This window comes from Gallus gallus, chromosome 1, assembly GCF_016699485.2.
Source record: "Gallus gallus isolate bGalGal1 chromosome 1, bGalGal1.mat.broiler.GRCg7b, whole genome shotgun sequence".
Classification (NCBI taxonomy): Eukaryota; Metazoa; Chordata; class Aves; order Galliformes; family Phasianidae; genus Gallus; species Gallus gallus.
The window spans coordinates 88,617,198-88,644,105 of record NC_052532.1 but is presented as its reverse complement, the minus strand read 5'-3'; the positions used below and the strand labels follow the sequence as shown (position 1 = coordinate 88,644,105).

The window sequence follows — 26,908 nt, the reverse complement described above, 5'->3', positions numbered from 1 at the left end:
ACTTCAGGATCCACAAACATAGTACTTACCAGTCACCAGTCAACTGTACAAAGAAAAGGGAATTGGTGTCACCCACACCCTCCTCCCACCATTCTTGAAACAAGCAAGCTGAAAGTAACCATGAAGAAGAGTCCCATTCATCCCACTGGGTTACCAGTATCCAACGTTCACTTCTGCTTTGGGAATCATTATCAATATTTCACTTTCTAATAGAATGTTACCATGGAGCTTCATCACCTGTATTATGACAATAGTTGCTGCACAAACATACCTATCTGCCTTCCATAATAAATCTTGACCCATGTTATAGCACGCTTCTACCCGTTTGTTCAGGCACAGATGCACCCACACATGCATACAGGTGCAAGCATACAGTCTCCTAATCTATTTGCACTACTTTGACAAGCACTAAGCACAGCCTAAAAACAAGTGCATTGTCTAGGTCTGTTGCCTAAGGGGCATGAGTGCAGCAAGATCTGGCACCTCAATAAACCTTGAGCTTGATAGATTTAGATTAAATATTAGGAAGAAATTCTTTACTGTGAGGGTGATCAGACACTGGAACAGGTTGCTCAGTGAGGTTGTGGATGCCCTCTCCCTGGAAGCATTCAAGGCCAGGCTGGATGGGGCTTTGAGCAACCTGGTCTAGTGGGAGGTGTCCCTGCCTATAGCAGGGGTTTGGAACTAGGTGATCTTGAAGGGTCCTTCTAACACAAACTATTCTATGACTCTCAGTGACACTATTCTGAATTAGAAAAAAAAACAAAACAAGCCTAGTCAACCCCAGTGACCCAATGCAATCTTCATTTATCAGTCAGCAGTATAGAAGACACAATGGAATTATCTCAATATACTTTTATTTTCAGGATTAAAAACCCCAATGATATAGATGCAGAATAAATCAGGAAAAAACAGATGTCAACCTCAAGTTTATCTGCAGTTAAAGTGAGGCATCCTGGTATCACAAGACTGAATTGCACAGACTCAAAGCATGAATGGCCAAACAAAAGAAGATAAATTGCACAAAATATGAATTGCAAGTAATTAATTCTTCACCTGGATTCTTTTACCCCCCCTCCCACTGAGGGTATAAACAAAAATTTCAATTACAAAATACATTTGACATTCAGCAAAATTGAAGAGTCAAAATTACTTTGATAGAGAATGTACTTCTCCCTAAGAATTAAGAACACATTACAGCTGCATTTGAGAGACAGACAGTAAATTATCACAGGTCTACAAAGCATAACAGCAGCACTGTATCACTGAACACCACAATACGTAAGCTTTTATAATATAAATATATTATATCAAATATAATTTGATTCAGCAAACAACTAAGCTGACAGTGCTAATCCAGGCACTACAATTAAGAGCTAAAGCTTGTTTATAAGATTAAATACTTGTAGAAAATGTTTACGGGTACATACTTCTTCAGTGAGACTGACATTCAGTGGGCCTGACCTTTTTAACAGTGTAAAATAGAGACTGGTTTAAACAATCTGACCCAAAGTGCTAGTAAGATTATCATGCATCTACTTACAACTAAGTAGAATGCTACATTCTTACCCACATTAGCCCAACATACACATTATTAGCACAAAGTCTACTCACTCTCCAGTATATGCTTGGGTTCTTCTATCAGCTCAAGTCAAAACAGATCTATTGCACTTACACCTCCCAGCGACAGCACGTGAAGCATTTCACTACTGCAAAACAGCTTTTCAAACCTGTATTCAAATAAAACTAACTTGAGTTTGAAAACATTTCAGCCAAGTAATATTGGTGTGTTTCGACAAAAATGCATGGATGTGCATTTCTCTTGGTCCAATCACAGACTTGTTAAAAGCCAAGAGCTGTTATTTGTAAAATAACTAGTAGATGGAGGCCAGTTCACATACAGTGAACTCCTACCATAGTGCCTTCTGTCAGCAAGTTGAACTGGGACTCTTAGAAAGATCAGCACCCAGCAGGTTTCCACTACTTCAGCAGTATATGCTCTGGCTACCAGACAGTGGAAGAACTTCCATCATACACCTAGAAGAGCAAGAAATCTCCTCTTCCTCTCTTAAAATGACTACATCTCAATATAGTATGAAGTTTGAATACAGTTCTGGGTTAGTTCTGGTCTTCACACTGAATAATTCTCCTGCATTCAAAGTTGCCACCACAAATTCAGCTTATGTTTCATCCCAAGAAGAGGTCCTCAAGTTTTAAGGATGGCTTACAATATACTCAAGTGTTCCTGAAAGTCTTAATGAAAGTGCATATGGACTCTAGTAAATATTTCATATTCAAGTAACGATCAAGTCTCATGTGCTCTGTCAACTGACTTTCATGTTTAATCTACTATAAACCAGGATCACCACCCCCCATATTTGAAAAAAATATCTAAAAATGAGAACTGCTAATTACGCACTGAACTCTGTACACATGAACTCTGACATCTGAGACAGGTACACAAGGAAAATATTCCCAAGGCTTAACCAGATCAGAACAATAGATAAGTACCTTGGCAGACACCCTACATGGAACAGAAGTCCCTGCTCTAAGAACTCTACCGTTACGGCATGAGTGCCTCCTGAACATCAACACATTATCACAGTACCAACACAGCAGAAAACAGGTGTCAGAAGCAGATGATCCCATTTTTCCTCAGTTGTTCCTTTCTTCCCTAAAAAGGACAGTTTAGTAGAAATGCTGATTACAAAGAAGCTGCTATCCTGCTCAGAGATCCCCAATCTGACGCATGTCACTGACCACCGTGCCCCTAAAACATCCTTTATCAGCACCGTCTCCAGCAGGACTTTCACCATCACAGCAAAGCACCTGCAAGAAACTTGGATAATGTGAATCTGCCTTTTGTTCTCAAATAAACAGCAACAACAAAGCAAACAAAAAACTACAACTCTCAGCTCAGCTTCCCCTTGCCAAATAAAAAAAAAGGAGCTAAGCGACTGATAAGTCTGAAAATCAAGTTAGTTACAATTCTTATCTTTCACTTACAAACATACAGTAAGACACTACAACTCCCATGCTCCTGATACTCTTCTCTCTGCTGCTCCCCACCAGGATGTGCACAGAGGTCTGTGAGCCTCAGGAACAGCCCTCAGGCACACATGGCAGTGCTCAGTGCCAGTAGCATGGGTACACCGCCAGTGCGCTCATTCTCTTCCTTGTGTGCGGATGCTGAAGTGACAGCCATGAAACAGCAAATAAACAATCTATAATACTATACATTATAAATAATTACTCAAGAACACACATTTCAAGTATTTTGCCTCAAGCAGCTATTAGTATATGGGCTTTTTCCTCTCCCAGCACCTACAAAATGATCAAGTACTCAATTACCCACAGAGTTTTCAACTTAAACCGTTCAAAAGTTAATCCTATTGCTTTGAGAAGAAGCAAGTAAAGCTATGACCACGCTCAACAGATGCATGTCTGCATCAACCACACAGATCCCTTAACGTTCTCCTGCACTAATGCCAATCTTCATTTCACTTAGGGTCACACACGGCCTTGCTGTCTGCTTGCTGTTCCACACCTGGCTCAGCTGCAGCCCACTCAGAGCAGGACTCAGCTGAGTTTCTCAGTATGAGCAGTGCCCACCACCAGCACTCACCAGACCTGCTCCGCACTGCTGCCACAAACTTGACTAAGCACTGCCACACCTCATGTGTGGGATGGAGATACTGCCTACTGCCTTACCTCCCTCACTCGCATTTCCTGCCCAGGTCACCTCTTCCTTGTCAGTTCTATACTGCTGGAAAATAAGAGCCCACAACTCAAAGGCCAAGTTGGAGAGAAGCTCATCTTCAAAGCGTGTGAGGGTATCTGGATATGCTGTGGGGGCTGAGAGAAATAAGCCTGTTACATGAGCAGCTTTGTTATGGGATATGATGTGCAACAGGAGAAAGGCAGTTCTTGCTGCTTAGGACGGTTTGGAATTACCCTAAAATCAATTCTAAACATCAGTACTGTCCAGAAAATGTCCTGCAGCAGGCAACTGTACCTGCCAGTCACCAACTTCCTACTGAGTAAGTCAGGTTCCTCACAGAGGCAGAACACCAAACACTGCTTTGAAACAACAGGAGCTTCTCCAGGGGGGCTAGGTTTACAGAAGAGTTTCTCCTCCTACTTCACAATTAATCCTAAAGCTATTTTCCATTTCTTATCCCGCTGCTAACAATGCTCTTACCACCTCAAACTCTTTTGTCCCATTTCAAGGGGTTAGAGCCAACGGCAAATAAGTTAAAAAAACTTGAGTTTGTACTCAAAAATACTTAACCAAAACCCTGAGTTGCAATCATCACATCTCTATTCAAATAAATAGAACAGAAAGACTAACACCACAGCCATTTCTCTGTACACACAATATAAGTAGTAGATAACCCTGAATAAATCTCTTTTGGAGGTAGATATATACAGTACAAAACATATTAAGGGTCAAATGCAAACATGATACTTATTTCACCTTCTCATCTTGCCTTCTAGCTCTGTAGAGAACACTGCAAACATTCTGTTTCTGCCTCATCAGCACCTAATGTAAGTTTTACTGCTCTAAGATGATCTGTAGCTAGAAGACCACTGAAACAGAAACTGTACATTTAATACTATTACGGAGTTCTGGATTTGGCCATGCCAAAAGTACATTAACAAATCTCAGCTGAAGAAAAAAAACAGGTATTTTAAATAACTCTGCAAACAAAATAGTACTGATCAGAACAAGTCCTGAGAGTTTAACCAACAAGAAAACAGCAATAGAAATCTGCTGCTGGAGTTGTCAAACAAAGTTTTTAAACTAGAAAGTTGAGCTTCATTTCCCCAGGACTGCTTTATTTACTTGGCCCTGCCTTACTGATGCTCAACAGGAGAAGAGAAAGACTGAAAGACAGAACCTCCCCAACCTCCAAGGAAAAAAAGACTCAGCTTAATTCAGTTTAAAAGAAATGCAAATAACTCAAACAAAAACCATGCAACAAGTAGATAAGATAAATCAGCTCACAGCCTGCTCAGAACTTGGCCAAGGTTCACGTGGAAGGCTTGCAAACCTTTAGATAAAGTCCTGAGGTCAGATGTGACCAACAAACAAAATAGTTTGGGATTTTTCTGTGCTGTCTCATCACAGCAGCAGACACACAATAAGATAAATAATAAATCCAGAGACTCGTTTTTCTTTTGAATAAAATACCCTTAAAGACGATCCATTCTCTTATGAACAGATTAATACAAGTTAATAATCACTGAATAATTAATGCACCAACAGCTGGTTTAGGAAGACAACCAAGAAGTATCTGCTCACCAGTCACTTGTGTTGTTTTTTAACCCAAGATAAACAGATCACAGGGCTGCTGTCAGCTCATGAATTACGTGCTCAGAAGTATCAACGTGACATCTTTGGCTGAAGCACAGTCACATTTGTTGTGCATCAACAAAAATGACTCCGACTACACTCAGCACTGATGCCTGCTAGCCCTTGTGAGTACAGCTTACTTGGTCACAAGTGGGTAAAGGCCGAGGAAATTCCTTCCACATAACTGTGGGAGCTCTGACCGCAAGCATAGCATGAGTCCAGTTCTGGAATTCATTGTCACACTGTAAAACTCAGATCCTGTATCTCAGTTTAGAGCACTCCTTATCAGTACTGTTTTGAATACCACGCAAATTCCCACTTAGCCTGCCTCCTTCCGTAGGTCCTTTCATAGAAGGACCATCTGGGTGAGAGACTTTCCCCACAAAACCTGATGGAATAAAAAGAAAGTGACCAGCAAATCAAAGAAAGGTCGCTGCTTTTTGTTTTGTTTAACTGTCTCACAACAAGAATTCAGAATTGAGAGTTACAATACTGATAATTTAAGGACTGGAATATTCTCCAAATTAATGTCAAAAGACAGACACATTAAAGCGTGGCCACAGTAAAGAACTAAAGTAAAATATTTACTTGAGTTTGGAGTTTAGAAGGAGAGTTTGGACACCAAAGAGGCAGTGTACGCCATGTCTTTGCATCCAGGGTCCAAAGGATACTTAAGATATTAAGAGTGTAACAACTGCTTCTCCCTGAACAACAGGGGTATTGGTTGTTTTATTTTTTCCCCTCCCCAGTTAAGTCAGAGGTAGTGTCTAAAACAGTGTGATGAATACAAGTGCAGCATCTAGCTGAGATCAGCTATGCCTGATATGGCCAAAAAAAGAAGTCTCAGCTGCAATGGTAAAACTGCTACAAAGGGATCAGCAATGATCCTTGATTTGAGTCCTTGAGTTGAAAGAAAGCAGGATGCACAGAGACAAGGTGAGACTAGTCACCAAGGAGATACGTACAGTAAGTGGGTACATCTGCTTCAGAGGCCAGCCTCTTGTTGGCAGGCACAAAACACTGTGTACTGCAACAGATGTGTGCATAACTTAGTCAAACATGCAGCCACAAAAAGACATGCAGCAGCACTCAGCCGGTACTCTGTGTTCCACTCAGATCCACAGAGCCTGAGGAGAAAAGAACCTCCTGTATACAATTTAATTTTTAAACCACATTTCCTCTGGAAAACTTCGTTTTAAATTAACTGATTACAGTAGGTTTCACTTTAAAAGTTGAGCATAGTTGAAAGATCTTCACTGATAAGTACAAGTGGGACGCAGCATTCAGGATTTACTTGAAGAATCATCCTCTTCTAGAAGGAGGTCATTTAATGCAATAACTGTAGCAGCAAAATCAACCAGCTCCACAAAGTCGGATGTAATTATGTTAACGCCCATCACACCTGGTTTCTGTGCTTTCACCCAGTTCAAAATCATGGGCAGGTTCCTAGACAAAAGAGAAAGAAAGAAAATTAAATATTTAAGATATCCTCCTCTACAGGTACCCTGCTTATTTCAAAGACAGCATGCTGTTTGCAAATTATGTTCTCATCTGTGATCAGGTCCCAGCTGCCACCCAAAAATGTGACCAGAGTGGAAAGAAAACTGCTTAACATAGCAAGCAGTTGTGAGCTGTCAAACAGCAACATTGGTCAGTCAAACCCAACCAACAGATATACAAAATGAAATCTGTAAAAAAAAAAGTAATTAATTTTCACCTAGCAGACTGTGCTTCAGGATGAAATGTTGCATTACAATGGTAGAATGGCTCAGTTTCAAACAAGTACATGTTGAACTAAAAGCTTCACATCTCAGACTGGCACACAGCAAGGCTCCATCTGGCACAAGATGCCCCTACGCCCACCTCCCCCTTAGAGCACACAGGAAAAAAGCAGCTGTGGACAGCACATGTGGCTCTTCTACCAAACACCTTACAGCCACCCAGAGCAATGAGTGGAGGGAAACCCAAGCTGGATCCAGCCTTCAGGACTGTGAGGGCTCAGCATCCCACCATACATTGCTGTAACTAGAGAATGGCAAGGTGTGCCAGGAATTGTTTCAGGTCTCAGTGGGGAGAAGTTTCAGTCATTTCTTGGACTGACAGCATGTCAGGAGTCTGGACAAGTTCTTTTGAACTTCAGTATGCAAGTCTCAGTTTTCAGCACAGAGAAAAATGACTAAATGCATTCGAATTAATTAGTGCCACAGTATGCATATATTCAATGAGAAGATAGCAGACATGCAGATTGGCTAACAGGGCAGGGAGGAAAAAACCCAAAGATGTTCCACAGCTCTTGCTCCAGAAAAAGAAACTTGTCAAGAAAGAGGGAGAAGTAGAGGAATAGGTGCTGTTCATACTTAAGGGGAGACACACTTTAGTCAGCTGAGTGTGAACACTGTACATTTCTCCTGTAACAAGAGCTCCAGAATGTTTAAATATTCATGCTCAGGGCAGAATTTCCATATGAGAAAGCAGACATAACTGCAGAGACAGATTTGTGCATACAGATCAGCTAGCATGTATAAATGCACAGGAGCAATCATGCTTTAGCAAACAGCGGCCTCTATTTTAGGTTTTCACAGTTCCAACAGGTAAATGTCAATGATAGGATGGGGCAGAAGGAAGCTGAGCAGGGTTTCCAGCCTCTCAGTGGCTAAAAATCCAGGTCTGTACCAGAAATTACTTGAAACAAAACTGCTTATTTCATTTTTTTTTATTATCTTCACTAGTTTGGAAACAAATTCAGTGTCATCTTGCTAACTTTAACCCCAAGACAAGAGTACATGAAGTATACACTAGAGATATAAGTCAGAACTGCTTACTGTTAGTAACCCTACCAACCACATGTATTCGCATTTAGCAACTTGTGGCAGTAAGCACCAGTCCTAAAGCACCTGAGCACCATCTAGTGTTCGATGTTGATCACATACCAGGAAAGGCAAAGAGCAAGCCCAAAGAGGATACCTGACAACATTCTCAAACATTTTGCATCTAATGATCTCTTAATGCCCCCAAACGTAAACTTACACGATTTACACTTCACCTGGAATTTCCACATTTCTATAGGCAACTTCTGTGATTGCTAAACTACAGCACTTGCTCTTTGTAGAAAGGCTTCTAAAGAAAATAAGTTACATTGACTTTGGATTCGAAATTACACTCTTATAAGATGACTAATGATTCTCCCATGAAGTAAACACAAACCAGCTGCTATAGATGTGTGCGTGCTTATCTCACTGCTTAACATTAAGAACAGTTGTGGAGATCATCACAGTGAGAGTCACAGAGCCAATTAAGGCAGTTGTGCCCAACTACACAAGTTAATTTAGAATTTAATAACATTATCTCCAGACAATCTGTTAGCAACATCAAAACAGACAAACAATAAACCAGGAGGCTGGGTTCCACCAGGACTGTTAGAATTCTGGTGATTTTTGGCAAACAAGCCCATGTTTTGTGGGATCACACTCCCAAGAGCCCCAATTACCACAAAACATACTTATACTTACACCCCATTACAGCTCTATTTTCAATAATTACTGATTTTTAATGACTGCAAATATCTCAGCCCAGCAACAGTAATGAAGTAGGACTGCATGCTTCCTAAAAGTAAGACTTGCTGACTGACCTTTTAAGCAAACACTATAGTTTCTTGCTTACTCAGTGCCATTTCAACATGAAACACTTGAAGTAAAGAACTGAGAAATCAAGACAAGTCCTTACCTGTGAACAAGCGTGTTCTTTAGGCCACGGACCAGATGTCGTGCAATAGTTTTCACCCGAGGAGTGAGAATTGCTTGAGAAACATGAAAAGTTCCGTAACGACTTCGTTCCTCAAGAGTGGTCTCTAGGAACTGTAAGAGCTTGTGCACATTGGTCGTATTAGCCCATGGTGCTGGCATTTTATTCCCTGGCCATAGAAAGGGAAATTCTCGATACAAGGGGTAGTGGTAGAAAATAAGAACCTAACAGAAACAAGAAAAATAGAATTAATAGCTATTAGAAACAGGATGGAGTACTGGCTTATGCATTACTCCTGGAGCTAGCACAGCAGTGAGAAAGCAAAGAAATTACTCCTGAGTCATGATCATCAATAAATTTACTAACAAAGGATGGAGATCATTTGTATTAGATGTGAGGGACAGGATTCCTTCAGGCTTTAAGGGTCATCAGTTTAAAAATGAAAGAATGGCCAGAAGCATAGTGAAATGTCAGTTCTAAGCACCCTCCTTAAAAAGCATTTCAGAGCACTGTCAGGGAACATAACCAGTGAAGTTAAGGATTTTAGCTATCTTGACATCTCCCATGCAACTTTTGTCAAATGGCTAAAGCACACTGGGCTATCCAGCATTTTAATAACATTCAGTGAGAGGAGAGTGAAATGCTGTTACAGTCAGTCTGACTTTCAGCAAAACCTTCTCTAAATCAGAAATCAGTATTTTATGCCTTGTAAGGCAGCCTTCTGTAAGAGCGTAGTACAAAGATGCATCATTGTTATAAACCAGTCTTACAAATGATTCTTTTTTGGTCCCTAGCAGACTTGTAAGTCAGTACCAGTTTAGAGGAAATCCTCAAAAATCTCACTTAACTTGGCGTTTAAGAATTATGTGCAGTCACTGAAATTGCATCCTCTCAGTCTATGGACAAGAGGCATTTAGTCCTGCCACTGTAGATGTGGATGGCTGCAAAGGAGCTAGAAGTTTCTTAGCTTCCCTTAGTCATGATGAACCATGCATACTTTAAATACACCAAAATGATGACATTTTATCATATCCTCAGTAGAAGTCAGCATAACGTGCTCTCTCAGGGAGAGAACAACATTGGTAAGGAACACAAGACACTGAGAATACTGTCATTTAACTATTTAATGAGTCCTCAGCAAGCTTATATTAGCCACCAGTAGTGTCCCTGGGCCAATACCTCAGAGTGAATCCTACCCAACTTAGCTATTTAAATCTGAATCTTTTGACTGTGGAAAAAAGTTATGGATCATCCTTCCCCCACCTGATGCTTCTTCTCCCACATGTACTGTAACGTCACATATTCTACACATTCAACGCAACAAAGTTTGGATCCAAATGCCGAGCGAATCCTGTTGATCAAGAAGAAATGATGGCTGTCATCCATGGCATAGAAGTGATTGAAATCCAAGAAGATGACTTCTTTGGGGTGTTGCTCAAGAAAGGTGTTAATCTCCATTAGTCCATCCCATACTTTAATGCCAAACAATCCATGTATGAAGTAAATCTCCTGTCCTATTTCCCCAGGCTTGGAAGATACACGGAGATCAAAATAGCGGATTCCACCTTCCAATTGCTCTTTGAAAGTCAGATTTTGAGTTACTGACCATTTCTTCATTATCTTCTTAACCAAAGAAATTCTGGCCAGGCGTTTGATGGCAGTGGCTTGGTCTGGTCCCACAGGAGACTTCTCATCAACCCAGTAGCTGAAAGAATCATGTGATCCTAGAAAATAAAGCCAAGAATAGTTAGTTTTTGAAGAACTTGGACTCTCCTCATCACACATACCCTTGTAAAGTAAAAAAGGCCATACACGCATAGCAGGGCCAGAAAAGAGTTGCACTCAACTCTTTCAGACAATCCTTTTATACTTTATCTTCCCTTTTTCCTCAACTGTACAGAAACAAAGACATAAGGAAAAACTTCTGTCAGAGAGTGGTCAGGCACTGGAATGTCCTGCCCCGGGAGGTGGTGGAGTTACCATGCCCAGCAGTGTTCAAGAGGTGTCTGGATGAAGGAGCTATCAGATACGGTTTAGTGGCTTGCGGTAGCAATGGCAATGGGAGGACGGTTGGACTAGATGATCTTATAGGTCCTTTCCAACCTTGTGATTCTATGAAAGTACAGTTCTCAGAGTTCAAACTGTGTTCTTTTGTAAATATCAAGGCACTACAAAAACTATGACCACAAGGCAAACACCAGTGGTAAAGGAAAACTTCCATCCAAACTCCTTTCTCCATCTATAAGCTGTCAAGCTACCTCCAAAGCTTTCCTAGAGCCTGATGGATCACTGGTTTAAGATGGGACTCCAATTTCACTGAAAGAAAATCAGATTTAATTTTCATTCTACCTGATAAATCCAATCAATCATGACCATTTCAAAGTTTCTGGAACAGATATCTTCATTCACATGATAGACAGAGGGATGTTAACATGCATGTGCTTCACTAGAATGCTTCGCTAGCCCCAAAATGGTAAAGAAATGATCAGTAGTTCGGAGAGTGGCCAAAGACTGGCTGAACTCAGAGGTGAAACAATTGAGTTCAAGGTAACACCCGCTAAGCCTGAGATTTTCTTTCAATCAAGTTGGAGTCTCATGTTAAACTGGTGTTAGACACTGCTGAACAAGCTCACCTTTCTCTCTTCAATCTAGCAGTGACTTCCAGTAGCCTCATATACAACAAATATAGAATTCATCAAAAGGAAGACCTATAATCAAAACTATCAGCACATGCCCCTTGAATGTAATGTGCGCCTTGGCAAAGAAATTGCAGCTGCAATAAGAATTTTTTGCTTACTACAAAAAAACTTCGTAATCCAATACACAATTAAAAAAACCTCAAAAGTAATAAACCCCTCCAAAATAAGAGCTTGCAAGACAAAAGAAATATCCCTAGCTGAGTCGAGTCAGTGAAGAGCTATCACTGAGCAGTGAAATCTGTTCTCTTGGTAGTGGGACAGTCAAAAGCTAAAGATGGGCAGGTTCTGATCTACCACAGACTGAGGATTTCTGGACATTTCCAACTGTTTACATCAGTCACCTGCATTCTGACCAATAAGCTGCAACTTATCTGTGAAACTCCATCTAGAAAATATTACAGAAGCTCTAAACACTTCTGCTTTCCTGTTTGTTTTCAGGACAGCAACTTTTCCACAGAGACAATCCCCACCTACATCCTGCAAGCTCAGAGCTGAAGTACAGGGAAGGCATCTTCACCCCCTGCTCACCACAAGCAGCTCTTCCTCCAGCTGTCTAATGGCTGCAGTCACAGCACACCTCACTGCCTGCATTGACCTCTTCCATTCCTGCATGGCCCAGTTTCACCTTCTCACTCCTATGGCTTTACTTTTCCCGAATTTTCTTCCCTACCCCACTATACAACTCCTTAAAGAAATCCTAATGGGAGTTGTAGATTAAGACAACACTTGAGTCCATAGCACCTCTTTATCCAAGCCCTTTGTGTACAAGTGCTCACCTGAAGGCTTATGCATTTCTTGCCATACAAGGTCAGATGTAAATAAGATTATGATCTCAACTGGATTACCTTGGCAAGGTTTTTTAAACCCAGATGGAAGTAAAGACCAAGCACCGGTTCACAACAAGCTTAAACATACTCTTCTTTGCATGAACTTCCACTAGTTTGAAAGTTCTGAAAAGGAACTGTAAAATTTTGTTTCGAGGCTCTATAAAAGAATACTTAAATAATTCCTGATCCACTCCTTGTCTATCCTTCCTGGTCTTTGCAAAAGGATGCCTCTTATGTGGCTTTCCCTTCAGTCATGGGGAAAAGCAAGTGACAAGTAACAAAAAAGCTGTTTTTAAAAGCTGTCACAATAAACCACATCAAGAAGCAGCTGTCAGTTCAGGAGTGCTTCTTCCACCCCAACATATGTAAACCAGAACAAATACTGCACCACTGACACAATCAAACATCTAATGAAGACATTTCAGAAGGTGCCCTACAAAGCCTTGCTCATAAAGGAAGCTGCAATTCACAGGCACTGAGGTTTCACACACCTCCCTATAAAGCACGAGTCTTTCAGTCCTCTACAATATTTGAAAAGCAGACTTCATTTGCAAGGGGATGGTCTTCTGCCTCTTAGTAAGTCACTCGGTAATTTTCTTTTTAAGTTCTCAGTTCATTTCAATTTCTTCCTTTAAGTCTGTTAGAATAAAGCCATAAGAAATATTTTCTTTTAATTATAACCATGGCTATGCAAAGAACTCTGTCTAGAGAAGTCACTTGCTGCTATGGTCCCTCAAAGTGACACTGATACATGCCTTAGGAACAAACAGAAGAACAACTTTATCTGGCATCAAATATATTGTTGTCAACTTGTAAGGATTTGTCTACACAAATCCAAGCCAAGAAACAGTTTGTTTCCTTAAGTCTGATAATATATTTCACAGCTACAGAAGCTTCCTTCCATTGCAGATGGCCATATTTGAGGCACATGGAGAGGTACAAAAAGCAGAATTTCTCCATGCAGTATTGCAGAACAAGTTCTATTTAGAGCTACAGAAAACAACCAGAAGAAAGCTAAGTGCATAGTGCAGCTTTTTCCAACACATACTTTAAGAACTGGGCTCCTCCACAGGACAGCTATTTAGGGAAACCGAACTGTGTGACATGCTTCTAGCTAGAGAAGATGCTTAAAAATCCTGCATTGCCTCAACCGAAGAATCTCAGAAGCGAGACTTCTCATTTACAACGAAGTCAACACATACATGGAATCAAAGAGAATCTGCGCTAGAGCATCTGAAAAACAAGCTCTCTGTTTCAGCAGAGGACTACCTCCCTTACAGTGCAGGGTAGCATCATCTGTACTGAGGAGAGTAAGACACAGCAGGAATGCAGCCAGATTCCTCAGTGCCATCTACAGAAGGCCAGCCGCCAACTGCGAGAATTATCCAAGCTATGTCTGAAAGCTTCTACTTCAGTAAGGAAAAAAAAAAAGTGAACCAAAAACCTGAAGCAACATTACTGGGGATGTTACAATGGCAGCTAAGAAAAAGATAAGGGCTTGGTGGATGGTGTGAATCCTTATCTCATTTCAGATCATTGTGTTATGTTCCCAGTTCAGCCACTGACTTCTAATATAGCTTAGTTGTGATGTTAACCTACATGCTAAGCTGATTGCATCATGATGTCAAATTAATCCCTTGCTCTCCTCTCTACACCTGAGCTCCATGGAAGACCCAGCCACTCTGTAGCCATGGCATGAGCCAGGTTGGTTCCTGATTGAGCACAATTATTATTATTATTATTTAAAAAAGCACAATGTATAACACCAACCCTGCATGGTTTCAAATGCAAAGGCAAGAGCCTACACCACATACAAGGAGCACACCAGCAGCATCTTCCTGGGAGCTCAGCATGAGACGTGCTAGCTACATTCTCAACTACAACCTAATATAAGTACATATGAAAATATTGAATGACATTACAATGTGTGTGTCAGCAAAGGGGATGACAGTCACTGACCAGAGCAAAAAAAACAAACTACTCTCATTGTGGCACGCAGAGTGGTGTGCATGAGAAAGTCTCTGCAGTCCAACCAAGCAGTATGCATCTCTTCAAGTTACACTGACCTCCTTCTCAAGAAAGCTCAAGTCACATCAGCAAAACATTTCAGATGATACTCAAAATCTTAAATATAAATTACACCCTGTTATTGACTCAAACATGTTCCTTATACCTGCTGACTGTGAACAAAGCAATCTCAGTCTTAGATTGAGAAGTCAGAAGGCAAAGCAGAGCCAAGAAGCTTACCCACAGTTGGTCCTTTGGGGGAAGAGAGGCTAGATCCCCTACTCCAAATTACCTCAAGGGCATATTCTTGCACATGCTGCATACTGACATGACTCAAAGAGGAACCACTGCATGTGACAATGGATTAACGTTCACATTGCAGCACCTCAGGAAGGGTTGCAGTGACATAATACCAATGCTGTGCTCACACCTTCCAGAAGTCAAAGACATACCATACAGAAACAAGCTTAAGAAAGAGTCTGTATATTCAAAAGAATAAAGAAAAGGAAATAAAACTGCTGGCAGCTCTTACAACAGATTAAGAGATGATAGCTGCTCTGCTTTAGTTTCATTTCTTTCATCTCATAAAGATGGGAAGGTTCAAGTATTAAGAGGTATCTCAGGCACCAAATTGCTAAAATGATGGATAGCCCTCTTAATTTTATCCTAGCAAGCGCAACTGTGGATTAACTTTCATTCATATCTTTAAACCCCCTTTTATTCTCATTACATTAATTTCCCAAGTTAATTGTATGTTAAATAGATCGCTACTCAATTCAATTTGTATGTTAAATAGATTGTATTTCAGTGTTCTGGATGGCTTTTTTTTTTTTGCTTAAGTGTTTGTGCTAATTGTTGGAAAGCAGCCTTTTATCAGCACATCTGCAGCAAAGTCTTAACTTTGCAATGTCTCTATTTGTCATGCTACTTGGTCACAGATAACCTAATTAATCCATGGTGTAGCTCAAACAATGACATTGATCAACACAATGTTATTAAGCCTTGATTTCAACAATAATTGGTTGTATCTCTTTGCACGATCTCCTTTGATTTCCACTTCACGATGTCTCCATGTACAGATGCAGTGCAGGGAAAGGAATCAGCATCACCTTACAAACCCATGGCTTGCAAATATACCTTCAAGAGATGTTCCAAGTATGAATATGGCACACAAAACAGATCTTCCACCAAAGATCATACTATGTGCATGCTGCCAATTACTTGAAAACAAGGCAAACTTTTTTTTTAAATTATTTAAATAGAAGCATTCCTACAGTTGAATCAGTAGTTCCCCTGGCTGCAAGGCTGGGGACTAGCCAGATGCAGCTGGTAAACAACCCTGCAAAAAGCTGGCTAGCCAAGAAACAATAATGAAAGCAAAAGGGCAGGAAAGCACATAGTCATTCAGCTTAACTGAATCAGAGTAATTTGTTTTCATGTCCACACTAAATAAATATTAACATGATAGAAAAAATGATAGAAAATCCCTCGTGTAATTTTTAAGATTCCTAAGGAGCAAGGTCAACATACTTGTACCAATCCATTAAAGACATTAAAGGGTCATTTATGGGCAAAGAATCGCCCTAGCTGTAGCTGACGCCAAGACTTAGAGCAAGCTTTGCTCACTATACAAAGCACATTCTCCATACATTACAAAGCACCACAGATGACGGAGTAGCAAACATTACGTAGCCAAGACACTTAAGACAGCAACCAAGTTTCAAAAACACAGGATGCAAATGCTAGCAAATCAAAGCCCACAAGTGCTCCTCTAAACCAAATGTCCCACATGTGCCAGAATTGAGGGAAAACGGGATAAGCACAAGTGCTTTGTGGAGCCTAGAAGTCCTCAGGATTTAGGTCATTAACAATCCAGATTTTCTAATCAAAAGATTAACTTCTTAAAAGCTCTCCACTAATGGAAAACAAATTGAATAGTTCGTTTGTATTTGCCAAGCCAAAGGACAAGAGGCAGGAATAACAAGCACCCTATTGAAAATTATTAACCTCAAACTGTTTATCTAAACACATTAATATTTCAATACAATTCTGAAAGAATTGTTTAGGAATTATTAACACAGCTTCATTAGAGAGGAGAGAGCCTAGTGGAGACCAAATCCTCTTAGGGAAACTTCCTCTCCCTGTCAGAGGATTACTGTGACTTCCCCCCAGCCCTTTTGGGGTGGAAGGCAGAGTTAGGGAGGAACAAATGATGTAAGAGAGAAGTCTGTGTGAGACTGCCTCAAACACAATATCATATTAATCTGCTTCTCCTTCAAGCAGGAAGAAATCCATTTGGATTGGATTATCCATTTGGACGGAGTTCTCTCCATTAATTTCTGTGCAATTCAACCATGACTTCACATTTATTTTATTATTCCCCTGTAGAGAGAAAGCAGAAAGTGACAGTACCTCTCCAACATCTCAAAGCCCGAATGGATGCTCTTGCTCTGAAAAGAAAAACTTCCATTTAGGTTCCCATATTCCTTTTCTGTGACTAGCCAGAAATGTGCAAACCAAGAGCTCTCATGCTCCTTGTGAATGATTCACATTTGTATTATGCAGCCCTTTCAAAACCTTCTCAGGACAGCAAGAAAGACTTCTACATAGTACTGAAGGGGAGAAACAAACAATATCAATACAGAAACTGTTTTTCTCTGCTAGGAGTAAAACTTCTCTCAAATAACAGTTACGATCAGCTGCTATACGAGATAGAAGACTCAAGTAATGAAGTCACTTGTTATTTCTGAACAGGTTAGTCCTGAAAAGCTTGCATTTACAAATCATATCCAACACCATATTTATGCAGGTGTGTTCCGCTAAAGGGTATGCCCTCACTGACCGGTAGAAGCCAATTAAACTGGAAAGGAAAATAAAGCTTGGTGAATCTATCTTTAATCTTAGATTTTCTTCCCTTTGAGCTTTAACCCAACAGATGGCCATTTTATCTGATTCAACAATGCCTTTAATTAGGACTCCAAAGGAGTACTACTTGGAAAAGACAATGCAGACCCAAAAGCGACTGCTCTTCCTCACAGCAGGCATGTCCACATGGCACACAAGCCCAAGAACACAGCAACAGCAAGACTGCTGCATTAGCAAGTTCAACCACTTGTCTCAGGGTCGAGACATCAAAGATGAAAAAACATCACATCTCATAAGAAGCTAGTGGCCAGTTTTCAGATTGCCAGGGCTGCTGCTTCATCTTCTGTAAACACTTCTGTTTCAGCTTGGCCTGCTAAACACAGGGTGCCCATCGGACTTTCACTAACCACTCAGGACAGTATAAGTAGCTGGAGCCCATGGCTGAATTGATGTCAGCAGCCATGTGAGACCCCACCAGCTCAGGCACTCCCCACGTCTGTCTGAAGCTCTGTTTTCCAGGGTTGATCATTTCACAGGGCTTGGATCAGTCAGTTCAAAACCAATAGGTTTCTCTGTCAGGGCTTTAGGGCAATCTTATCAGGAGGTGGAATCAGGAACACGTATTAACAAAAGCTTCGGCCACAGTCATACCACCACTCCCATGAATGAACTACGAAAAACGTATTCAATTAGAAGTTACAAAGATAGTTAATCAAGAAATTGCATGTGGTAGGGAGAATTAAGCAGCTTCACTAGAGCAGTAACTTGGAGCAGCAGATGAACCTTATCTGTTTTAGGAGGCCAAGGACACACCTCTCCCCAGATATCAGTGAAAACAGGCATAGACATTTCAACAACTAATTCAGCTTTCCAGTATAGTCATATTCTAACCACATTTGAGCCAAGGTTATTTTCTATGTTAACAAAATGCTTCTGAAAATTGGAAATTCAGCTCTAGCTACCTACAGCCCGGCATCCTACAGGCAATTCTCCAGCAGTCAGTCAACCTGGCGCAGACAGGAACTGAGCCACATCTTAATTGCTCCGCAATGCTTTCAGATGACACCCTGGCTATGCTATCACACACATTCACAGGAAGTGCTAATATACCAGCTGGGATCCCTGAGCAATGACAAAAAGGCTCTGTGCCCTGTCAGAAGCAATTACTACAGAGCTGCCCTATTTCTCTCCTGAGAGGCAGACTGCTCACAAACCCACTCCAGCAGCACACCCTGCCTAGCATTACCTACAGCTCTGTATGTACTCGTATCTGAATAATTTTCATTTTTTAGTGTTTCAAATCAGTCTCATACATATGAAGCTAATCCAACAACACAGCTTTCCTGTCAATATTGAAAAAGAAATCTTACAATCTAGGACAAACATCACTGTGAATTGACTTTAATACCACAATTCAAAGTGCTAAAGTAAAAAAAAAACATTTTTTTTTTTGTAAGCTCTCTTCTACAAACACTTCAACTACAATTAGTTGGGACTGAAGTTTATTTTTCCCCCCCCAATACCAGGTGTTCCTCAGATACAGCCATTTGATCTGCTCTTCCCTGCCTGAGTCAGCAGCACCATGACAGACTACATTATCCTTCTCATCCCCTCAGGACAGCACATGCTCCAGCACTTACCCTGGGGTCTACCTGCCCACATGAACAGTGATCTTGAGAAGCACTTTGGCAGGAACTAGTGCTCCAAAAAAAAAAATGTTTCTACCAAACTATCACCACCCACCAGAAATTTCCCATCAAGCTGGCTTGCTGAAGGCACTCGTTCACCCTTGGATGAGCAGGTATGGGCTCATATCTAATTTTGTCCTCATATAAAGGAGGAAATTTGTCCTTTATTCTAAGGGGATGGAATGGATAGAAGGAATGGAGGAACCAAAGCAGGAGACAAGAAGCATTTGGCTGGCTTAGCTGGATTAAAAAGTAGCACCTATAATTATTCTTGATGCTCCTGCAAGAAAGGGCTTTCCTACTTTCCTGTGTACCAGTAAATCCCTAACTACCTGATCATAAGTTTTCTCTATGAGGCAAAGAAAAACAGAGTTATGGGGGGAAAAAACCTCTTGGCTAACCATCCTAAATGGGAAACCAATCCAGAGATACAGTGTGATGAAAAACTGCAAGTATGTCTACCTCATGTATCACAACTCTTGATTACTCAAAGACTGAATAAGCCACTCATGATTGAGTAAATGCATTATTAGCAAAAAGCCAAGGGAAAACAGATTTGTCACCTTTTAGCTCATCACATTCATATCCAGAATGTCTCCAAGGATGGGGCTTCCACCACACCCCTGGGCAACCTGTTCCAGTGCCTCACCACCCTTACTGTAAGAAACTTCTTCCATATATGCAATCTCAATCTCCCCTCTTTTAGTTTGAAGCCATTTCCCCTTGTCCTATCACAACAGACCATGATAAAGAGTCTGTCCCCTTCTTCCTTAAATCCACCCCTTTCTGTCCCCCCCCTCCCCCCACCCCCGAAAACATATAGGTCAAGAGATGGGTAAGGAAAATATCAAGAGTCAAGAGTTACGCAGTTCCATAAGATTGCTTACAGCAAAATAGCTGGAGATTAAACTAAATCCTATACATACACAACGCTATGCATTACCCTGCTAAGGGTCACATTTACAATCCATGTTCAAGAGCTCATTTTAAACTCTCATTCAAAGTGGATTAGTCCAGAGGACTAATTAGGAAAAAAAAACTCTGAAGAGCTTCACATAATGTCGTAACATGTTAAAGATAGAGAGACAATTTTGACAAAATTAGCTATATGCAAACAATTGGATGACATTTCAGTTATGTGACATCTTTCAATTACTCACTGCAAGACTTCCTCCCTCATCACACCAGACATAAAAACTCACCTATTTTCCCTACACAGCACTGAGCTGGTTTAGAATGTAATCCCCAGTGTTTCCAAAAAAGCCCAAATATTAGAACTGATTGCACCCAAGCTTTTGAAGATGACTTCAATTTTTTTTTCCCCCCAGATGTTCCCTCTATTCTGAGCACAGAATTAAATCAGCATGTAAGCACTAAGTGGGTGCACCCAATAGAATACCCATCTTAAGCACTGCTTGTTATCAGTTGCTTCTTAGGATTGGGCAAATAAAGAATAATGACTTACTCTCTCCTCAGGTAGCACATTTCACAACACATTCAGGGAAATTGAACAGTTTTGGTTAAAAAGGAATCCCAGAGGTCACAGCTACCTTTAAAGTCAGTGAAAACACACAGCTCCAAAGGCAGAATGGTTTACACTAGATAAAGAACTCTATGCAGACACCCTTCATAGAAGAGGGTTGCTAAAATGGTATTACCTGCAATGTGGTAGACTGATTTAAATCTGAGTGTTGTTTTTTTTGTCTGTGTCTATATTAACAATTATTTAATTTTGAATAGTCCCATCCTGCAATCTCTTTATATATATATATAATATATCTTATATCTTTAAATCTATATATATAGATAGATAGATATCTTTAAATGCTGCAAGTCCAAAACCAATCATTTCAGGGTTTTGAATACTGGCTTTATTTAGAGCTAAAACCAATTCTAGGGCTCCAATTGCTCCAGTGGCACCAATAGCATTGCATCCCTAGTCCTGTATACAACAAGAAACTGGAAGGAAGAAGGAGAAAAAAGAATCCAAAAAAAACAGTTGATTCCATTATATGTGGTGAAAGCAAACACCACAAGAGACAACTGACAAAAGCAAGCCACACCTGTCATAAATGCATACAGGTATTACACACAGATAAAAACGTTTCTCATCTGAGCTGACGCCTACCTTTCAGATTTCCTGAAGATACCATAGGCTGTCATTGATATTCAGCTTCTGTAAACAGATGTCCCAACAGCAAACTGTTTTATATAACCCTTTCCCTGCATACTGCTAGTAACATCACCTTGACTCCCATAAAGGTTGCTTTGTCAACCAAAAATCCACTTCAGCAGAAGAATTACTGGACTAATTAAAAAATAAGAAAATATAATCCCAGATCATCTACCCACTACCCCTTCTTTTCTACTTTCCTCACTCTATTCACCAGTGCTGGGACCAGTGGTTTAACATCTTCATAGGTGATGTGGACAGTGGGATCAAGTGCACCCTCAGCAAGTTTGCAGAGGGCACCAAGCAGAGTGGTGCAGTTGACATGCTAGAGGGAAGGGATGCCATCCAGAAGGACCTGGATGGGCTTAGGAGGTGGACCCATGCCAACCTCATGAAGTTCAAGATGGTCAAGTGCAAGGTCCTGCACCTGGGTCAGGGCAATCCCAAACACAGATACAGGCTGGGCGGAGAATGGCTTGAGGAGAAGAATTTGGGAGTGTTTGTTGATGAAGGACTCAACACGAGCCAGCAATGCACTGAAGGACAGAGCTGTTGGTATGAGTCCAGAGGAAGGCCACAAAGATGATCAGAGGGCTGGAGCATCTATCCTGTGAGGACAGACAGAGAGCTGGAGGTCTTCAGCCTGGAGAAGAGAAGGCTCTGAGGAGACCTTACAGTACCTGAAGGGAACCTATAGGAAAGCTGGGAGGGACATCTAATAAGGGCACGTACTGACAGGATGAGGGGAAGTAGTTTTAAACTGGAAAAGGGAAGATTTAGACTAGATATTGGAAATTCATTACTGTGAGGGTGATGAGACACTGACACAGGTTGCCCAGTAAGGTTGTGGATGCCTCCTCCCTGGAGACTCTCAAGACCAGGCTTTGAGCAACATGGCCTAGACAGAGGCGTCCCTGCCTACAGCAGGGGGGTTGGAACTTCATGATCTTAAGGTCCCTTCCCAGCACAAACCATTCTGTGATTCTATTGATAAGTTACTCAAAGTATATACAGGAAAGAGATAAGAAGATGCAGTAAAGTCAAAGTTTGTGCAGGTATTTTAAAAATATATACAAAAACAAAACCACCACCAACAAAAAACACTACTCATTCTAAAAGCAGCTTTTATGACTGAAACAAGAATTCATTATCTTAGCTCCCCCACTACAAGCTTGATGCATTGCCACTGCCCATCACTTAACATTTCAAAACCAAAGTTCTACACCCTCAAAGACATTGTGACATTCACTATACCTGAGAATGATTTCCCGGCTAGAAGTTTCAAGATCTGCAGCAAACCAGAACAGCATACAGACACTGAAACAGCGCAATTTCTTTCTGACCCCTTCTCATTGTTGAAATAAGCAGAGTTACAAAAAAAAAAAAAAAACAAAAACAAAAAACAACCATGCATTTGCTACTGTTAAGTGGGGAAAAAAAACTGCCATGGTCTATTCAAACCACATTTTGAGTTGTTCCAATCTTCTTCTACTCTAGGAAATACAGCAGTAGGTGTTGTGGTACACCACAGGAAGTGTACTTCCCCTTCTCTACATGCTTTAAATGCCATTTGGTCATCTCTGCTACAGCAAAGAAAGTCCTTCTGTTTGTAGGGAACATCTCCCCATACCTTCTACATGACGTGTTCCTAAAGGTTTTTGACAACCTAATGCACTATGGTGAAAATCAAGCTAATATCAGGAAGCCTACCACTAGCAATCAGAAGCCAGCATCAGAACCATCTGATTACAGTAGTTACCCCTAAGATCTTCCCTCCTGGGACTTAAGAGCAATACTAGACTTCTTTTTTTCTGTCATTTAGATTCAAATTCAGCTGTGTTCATAAATAAATTCAGAGGCATCTGTTGTCTTACTCATTTGTCAGTTTATCTAAAGTGAAAGCAATGATGCTTGACAATTTCTTAAACTTGAAGTCATGAGGAGCAACTAGGAGTTAGTTATTATTAAACTCATCTGATAAAGAGGGAAGATCTTTTAAATGGTGTCTTCAGCTGTCTTTCTTCCACTCCTGCAATGAATGTTCTTCACATAAGCATTTATTCACAAGCCCTTGGACACCAAACCAAACTTGAGCAGCATCTTCCAAAATTTATGCTTAAATGAGAGACCCAGTTGGAAAAAAATGCTTCCTAGCATGCTACTCCTAGTTAGCTTCTGAGGAGCAAAAGCAACAAGTCATAGTTCAGGGATTAACTGAAGGAAGGGCTATTTAGGGCTATCATCAGCATTAATACATTTAATCCTAAGACCAGCCATCCCATTCCAAACTGAAATTGCCTTGCAGAGAAACAAGACTTTTAACTACCTGAAGGGAGGTTGTAGTGAGCTGGGGGTCAGCCTCTTATCTCATGTAACTAGTGGCAGGACTAGAGGGAACGCCCTCAAGTTGTGCCAGGGGAGATTCAGGCTGGAGGTTAGGAAATACTTCTTCTCCAAGAGTGTGGTCAGGCACTGGAATGGGCTGCCCAGAGAGGTGGTGGAGTCACCAACCCTGGAGGTGCTAAAGGAATGTTTAGACGTTGCGTTGAGGAACATGGTTTAGAGAGAGCTATAGGTGATAGACAGATGGTTGGACTGGATGACCTTGTAGGTCTTTTCCACCCTTGGATTCTATGATTATCAAGACAGGCCTTCTGCATGCTTGTTACAGGTCAAGCTAACAAGTGCAATCCCAAACACAGCAAATCCTAACAGGAGAACACACAGCACGACACCAGAAAGATTTGGTCCAAATACCTGAAATCCCAGCTATTAACTATTTAGGAACAACAGACTGCTCTGAACCGACAAACATTCAAGACACCAATCACCTTACCCAACAGGGCAAGCAATAAGCAGAGAAGAAGGAAAAACATCCCTATGCGTTCTACTACTATACAAGGCTGAATAGCTCAAAGCCAAACCCAGGAAGACAATCCAGCAGGCCGGAAGGCCAACACCTACGAGAACACCCTGACAACTCTTTCCATGGCCTCAGCCACCTGGGTGGGAAGGTCAACCCCACCACCTGCCCAGGCTGCCCATGACCCAAGCCTCTGCTTCAGGCCATAGCTCGACCGGCACGTACGACCTCGGGGGCGGCCCACGGGCCGCGCTGGCTCTGAAAACAGCAGCCAGCCTCCTGTCTCCTTCCCCGCCCGTCTCACCTGGTATGGCCAGGTTGGAAAGCGGGTAGCTGCACAGCGCCGCCGGCAAGGAGCCCATCCAGTCCGCGTTGCCGTCCGCCATGGCTCCCGCCGCCCGGCGCCGCCTCCGGCCGCCCTCCTTACCGCCCGGTGGGCTCATCCCCCCCCGGCCCCGCTACCACCTCGCAGCCTGACTGCGCCGCCCGGCAGCGCCCGGCAGCCCCCGGCCCGGCCGGGCCGCAACGGCAAGGGGCGGCCGGGGACGGGGCGCTCAGCGGCCGCCCGCCGCCTTATGTAACAGGTGCAGCCCGGCCGGTAAGGCTCGCCATGGCACGGCCCACCGCCGTCACAGCCGCCCCGCGACCATTGGCTGCCCCGCTGGCTGCCCCGCCCCTGTCTACGGTGTGGCCGAGAGGGCAGGAACCTCGCCTCGAAACCCCGAGCGGCCGGAGGCCCGTGGGGTGTGTCTGGGTCGGAACGTGCGTGGGGCTGTCATGGGAAGTCATAGGCGAAGCACAAACGCTGCCATTCCAGCGGTTCTTCTGCGCTCTCGCAGCACGGCAGGGCACACGTGTCGTGATAGCTGCAGGTGTCTCCCTGCGTGCCCTGCTCTCACTGCCTTGCCTGTCTGTGAAGGAAAAGTTAAATGTCTTCCTGTGACCCAGCCCCAGGAAATGTGCCCACAACAGACTCACGGCACACCATATCCCAAGCTGGAAGAGACCCACAAGGATTACCGGGTCCAACTCCCAGCTCCACACAGCACCACCCAAAATCCAAACCCCATGGCTGAGAGCAGTGTCCAAACACTTCTTAAACTCCGGCAGCCTGAGGCCGTGCCCACAGCCCTGGGCAGCCCGTTCCATGCCCACCAACGTCTGGTGCAGCACCTGTCCCCAACCCCCAGCTGCCCCTCCCCTGACACAGCTCCATGCCGTTCCCTCGGGCCCTGTCGCTGTCACAGAGAGCAGAGCTCAGCGCTGCCCCTCCGCTCCCCTCGTGAGGGGCTGCAGCCGCCATGAGGCCTCCCTTCAGCTCCCCTGCTCTGGGCTGAACAGTCCCTGTGAAATTACCAAAATCACTGCTTTTCTTCTCTATCTGTGCCACCGTGCCAATGAAAGCAGCACAGAGCCTGCCTGTCTCAGAGAACAGGGGACATTAACAGCGCAATCTGGAGCTGGAGATTGTGTCACATCAGCTGAGGTCTGAATGTCATCTCACTGCAGGTGGTACCGCATGGGGGTTCCATGTTGGCAGCTACATGAAATGTCACCTCTCTGTGCCAGCTGGCTCGCCTGTCCTTGCTGATGGCGCCAGCTGTGTATTCCTGCAGGCACCCAGGCCTTCTGTCACCACACTGTGAGGGAATGTGTTGCTATGCGCCTGCTCAGTGTGCACCAGCAGAAGGCTGTGAGCCTGTGTTCAGCACCACTGTGCTGTGCTGTGCAGCTCAGATGCTGTGCATCTTCCCCACTCAGGTGCTGTGGGCAGTGGTTAGGAAAGCCACAAAAACTGAAGCTGTAGTCTAAAGCTGGAAGGATGAGGGCTGAATGCTGATATGGCACCCTTGGTGTACTTACCAGAACCATCCTCCATTTCTCACTCCTCAAATGACATGGAGAGGATGGCGTGTGTATGACAGAGAGGAGTCTGAAGAGGAGCAAGTTAGATTCATAGAATCACAGAATCATTAAAGGTTGGAAAAGACCACTAAGATCATATAAGTACAACTGCCAATCCACCACCATCATACCACTAAACCATGTCCCTCAGTGCCATATCGACCCTTTTCTTGAATACTTCCAGGGAAGGTGACTCCACCACTTCCCTATTCCAATGCCTCACCATGCTTTTTAAGAAGAAATGTTTCCTAATATCCATCCTGAACCTCCCCTGGTGCAACCTGAGGCCATTCCCTTTTGTCCTCGAGAGTGCTGCAGGGAGTGCTTTGGGGTGGGAAAAGGAGTCTCACTGCGCTGCCTTCTGTCGTAACCTCTGCTACATGAGCAGGTCTTAGGGGCCCTCAGCCATCACATCAGCCGGAGGAGGCCTAAAGCCTCTGCATCAGCTACTTCGGTGCTGCCACAGCCCAGTGACCTCATTTGTTCACAGCCAGTTGCAGCGTGCCCACACTGCAGTATAATGCGTCCTGGCTTCCGTGGCTAGAATTGTTTCTAGGCACCACAACTGCAAAGGGCATTTGGACTGCAGGATGCCAGCAGCTCGCAGTCAGCCTAACAAGGAAAGGGGATGCATCAGCTCTGCAGGGTGAGACTTCAGCTGCGAGCATCTGCTGCGATGTGCAGATACTTGCTGGCAGGAACTGCTGGAAGAATCTTCTTATGGTCCAAAAATCCTCTCTGTGCCTTTCTAAAGATGAGAAGCATTGCCTACTCCTTTCCCCAA

At 42.7% G+C, this 26,908-nt stretch overlaps 1 protein-coding gene across 3 annotated transcripts; it reads right to left on the bottom strand.

Moving 5' to 3' along the window:
- Positions 1–840: 840 nt before the first annotated feature.
- Positions 841–26,430, bottom strand: PLCXD2 (phosphatidylinositol specific phospholipase C X domain containing 2). 3 transcript variants are annotated; one of them, XM_040667095.2, is made up of 5 exons: positions 24,524–24,819; positions 10,704–10,821; positions 10,361–10,448; positions 9,080–9,321; positions 841–6,802 (listed from the first exon to the last, which is right to left on the bottom strand). In XM_040667095.2, the coding sequence occupies exons 1-5, from the start codon at positions 24,660–24,662 to the stop codon at positions 6,640–6,642; spliced, it is 750 nt and encodes a 249-aa protein (XP_040523029.1). In that variant the 5' UTR covers positions 24,663–24,819; the 3' UTR covers positions 841–6,639. The 3 variants fall into 3 exon arrangements, with proteins under 3 accessions (XP_040523029.1, XP_040523021.1, XP_416631.3); XM_040667087.1 differs by lacking the exon at positions 24,524–24,819 and adding an exon at positions 26,406–26,430 and having other exon boundaries at positions 10,361–10,821; XM_416631.8 differs by having other exon boundaries at positions 10,361–10,821.
- Positions 26,431–26,908: the final 478 nt, after the last annotated feature.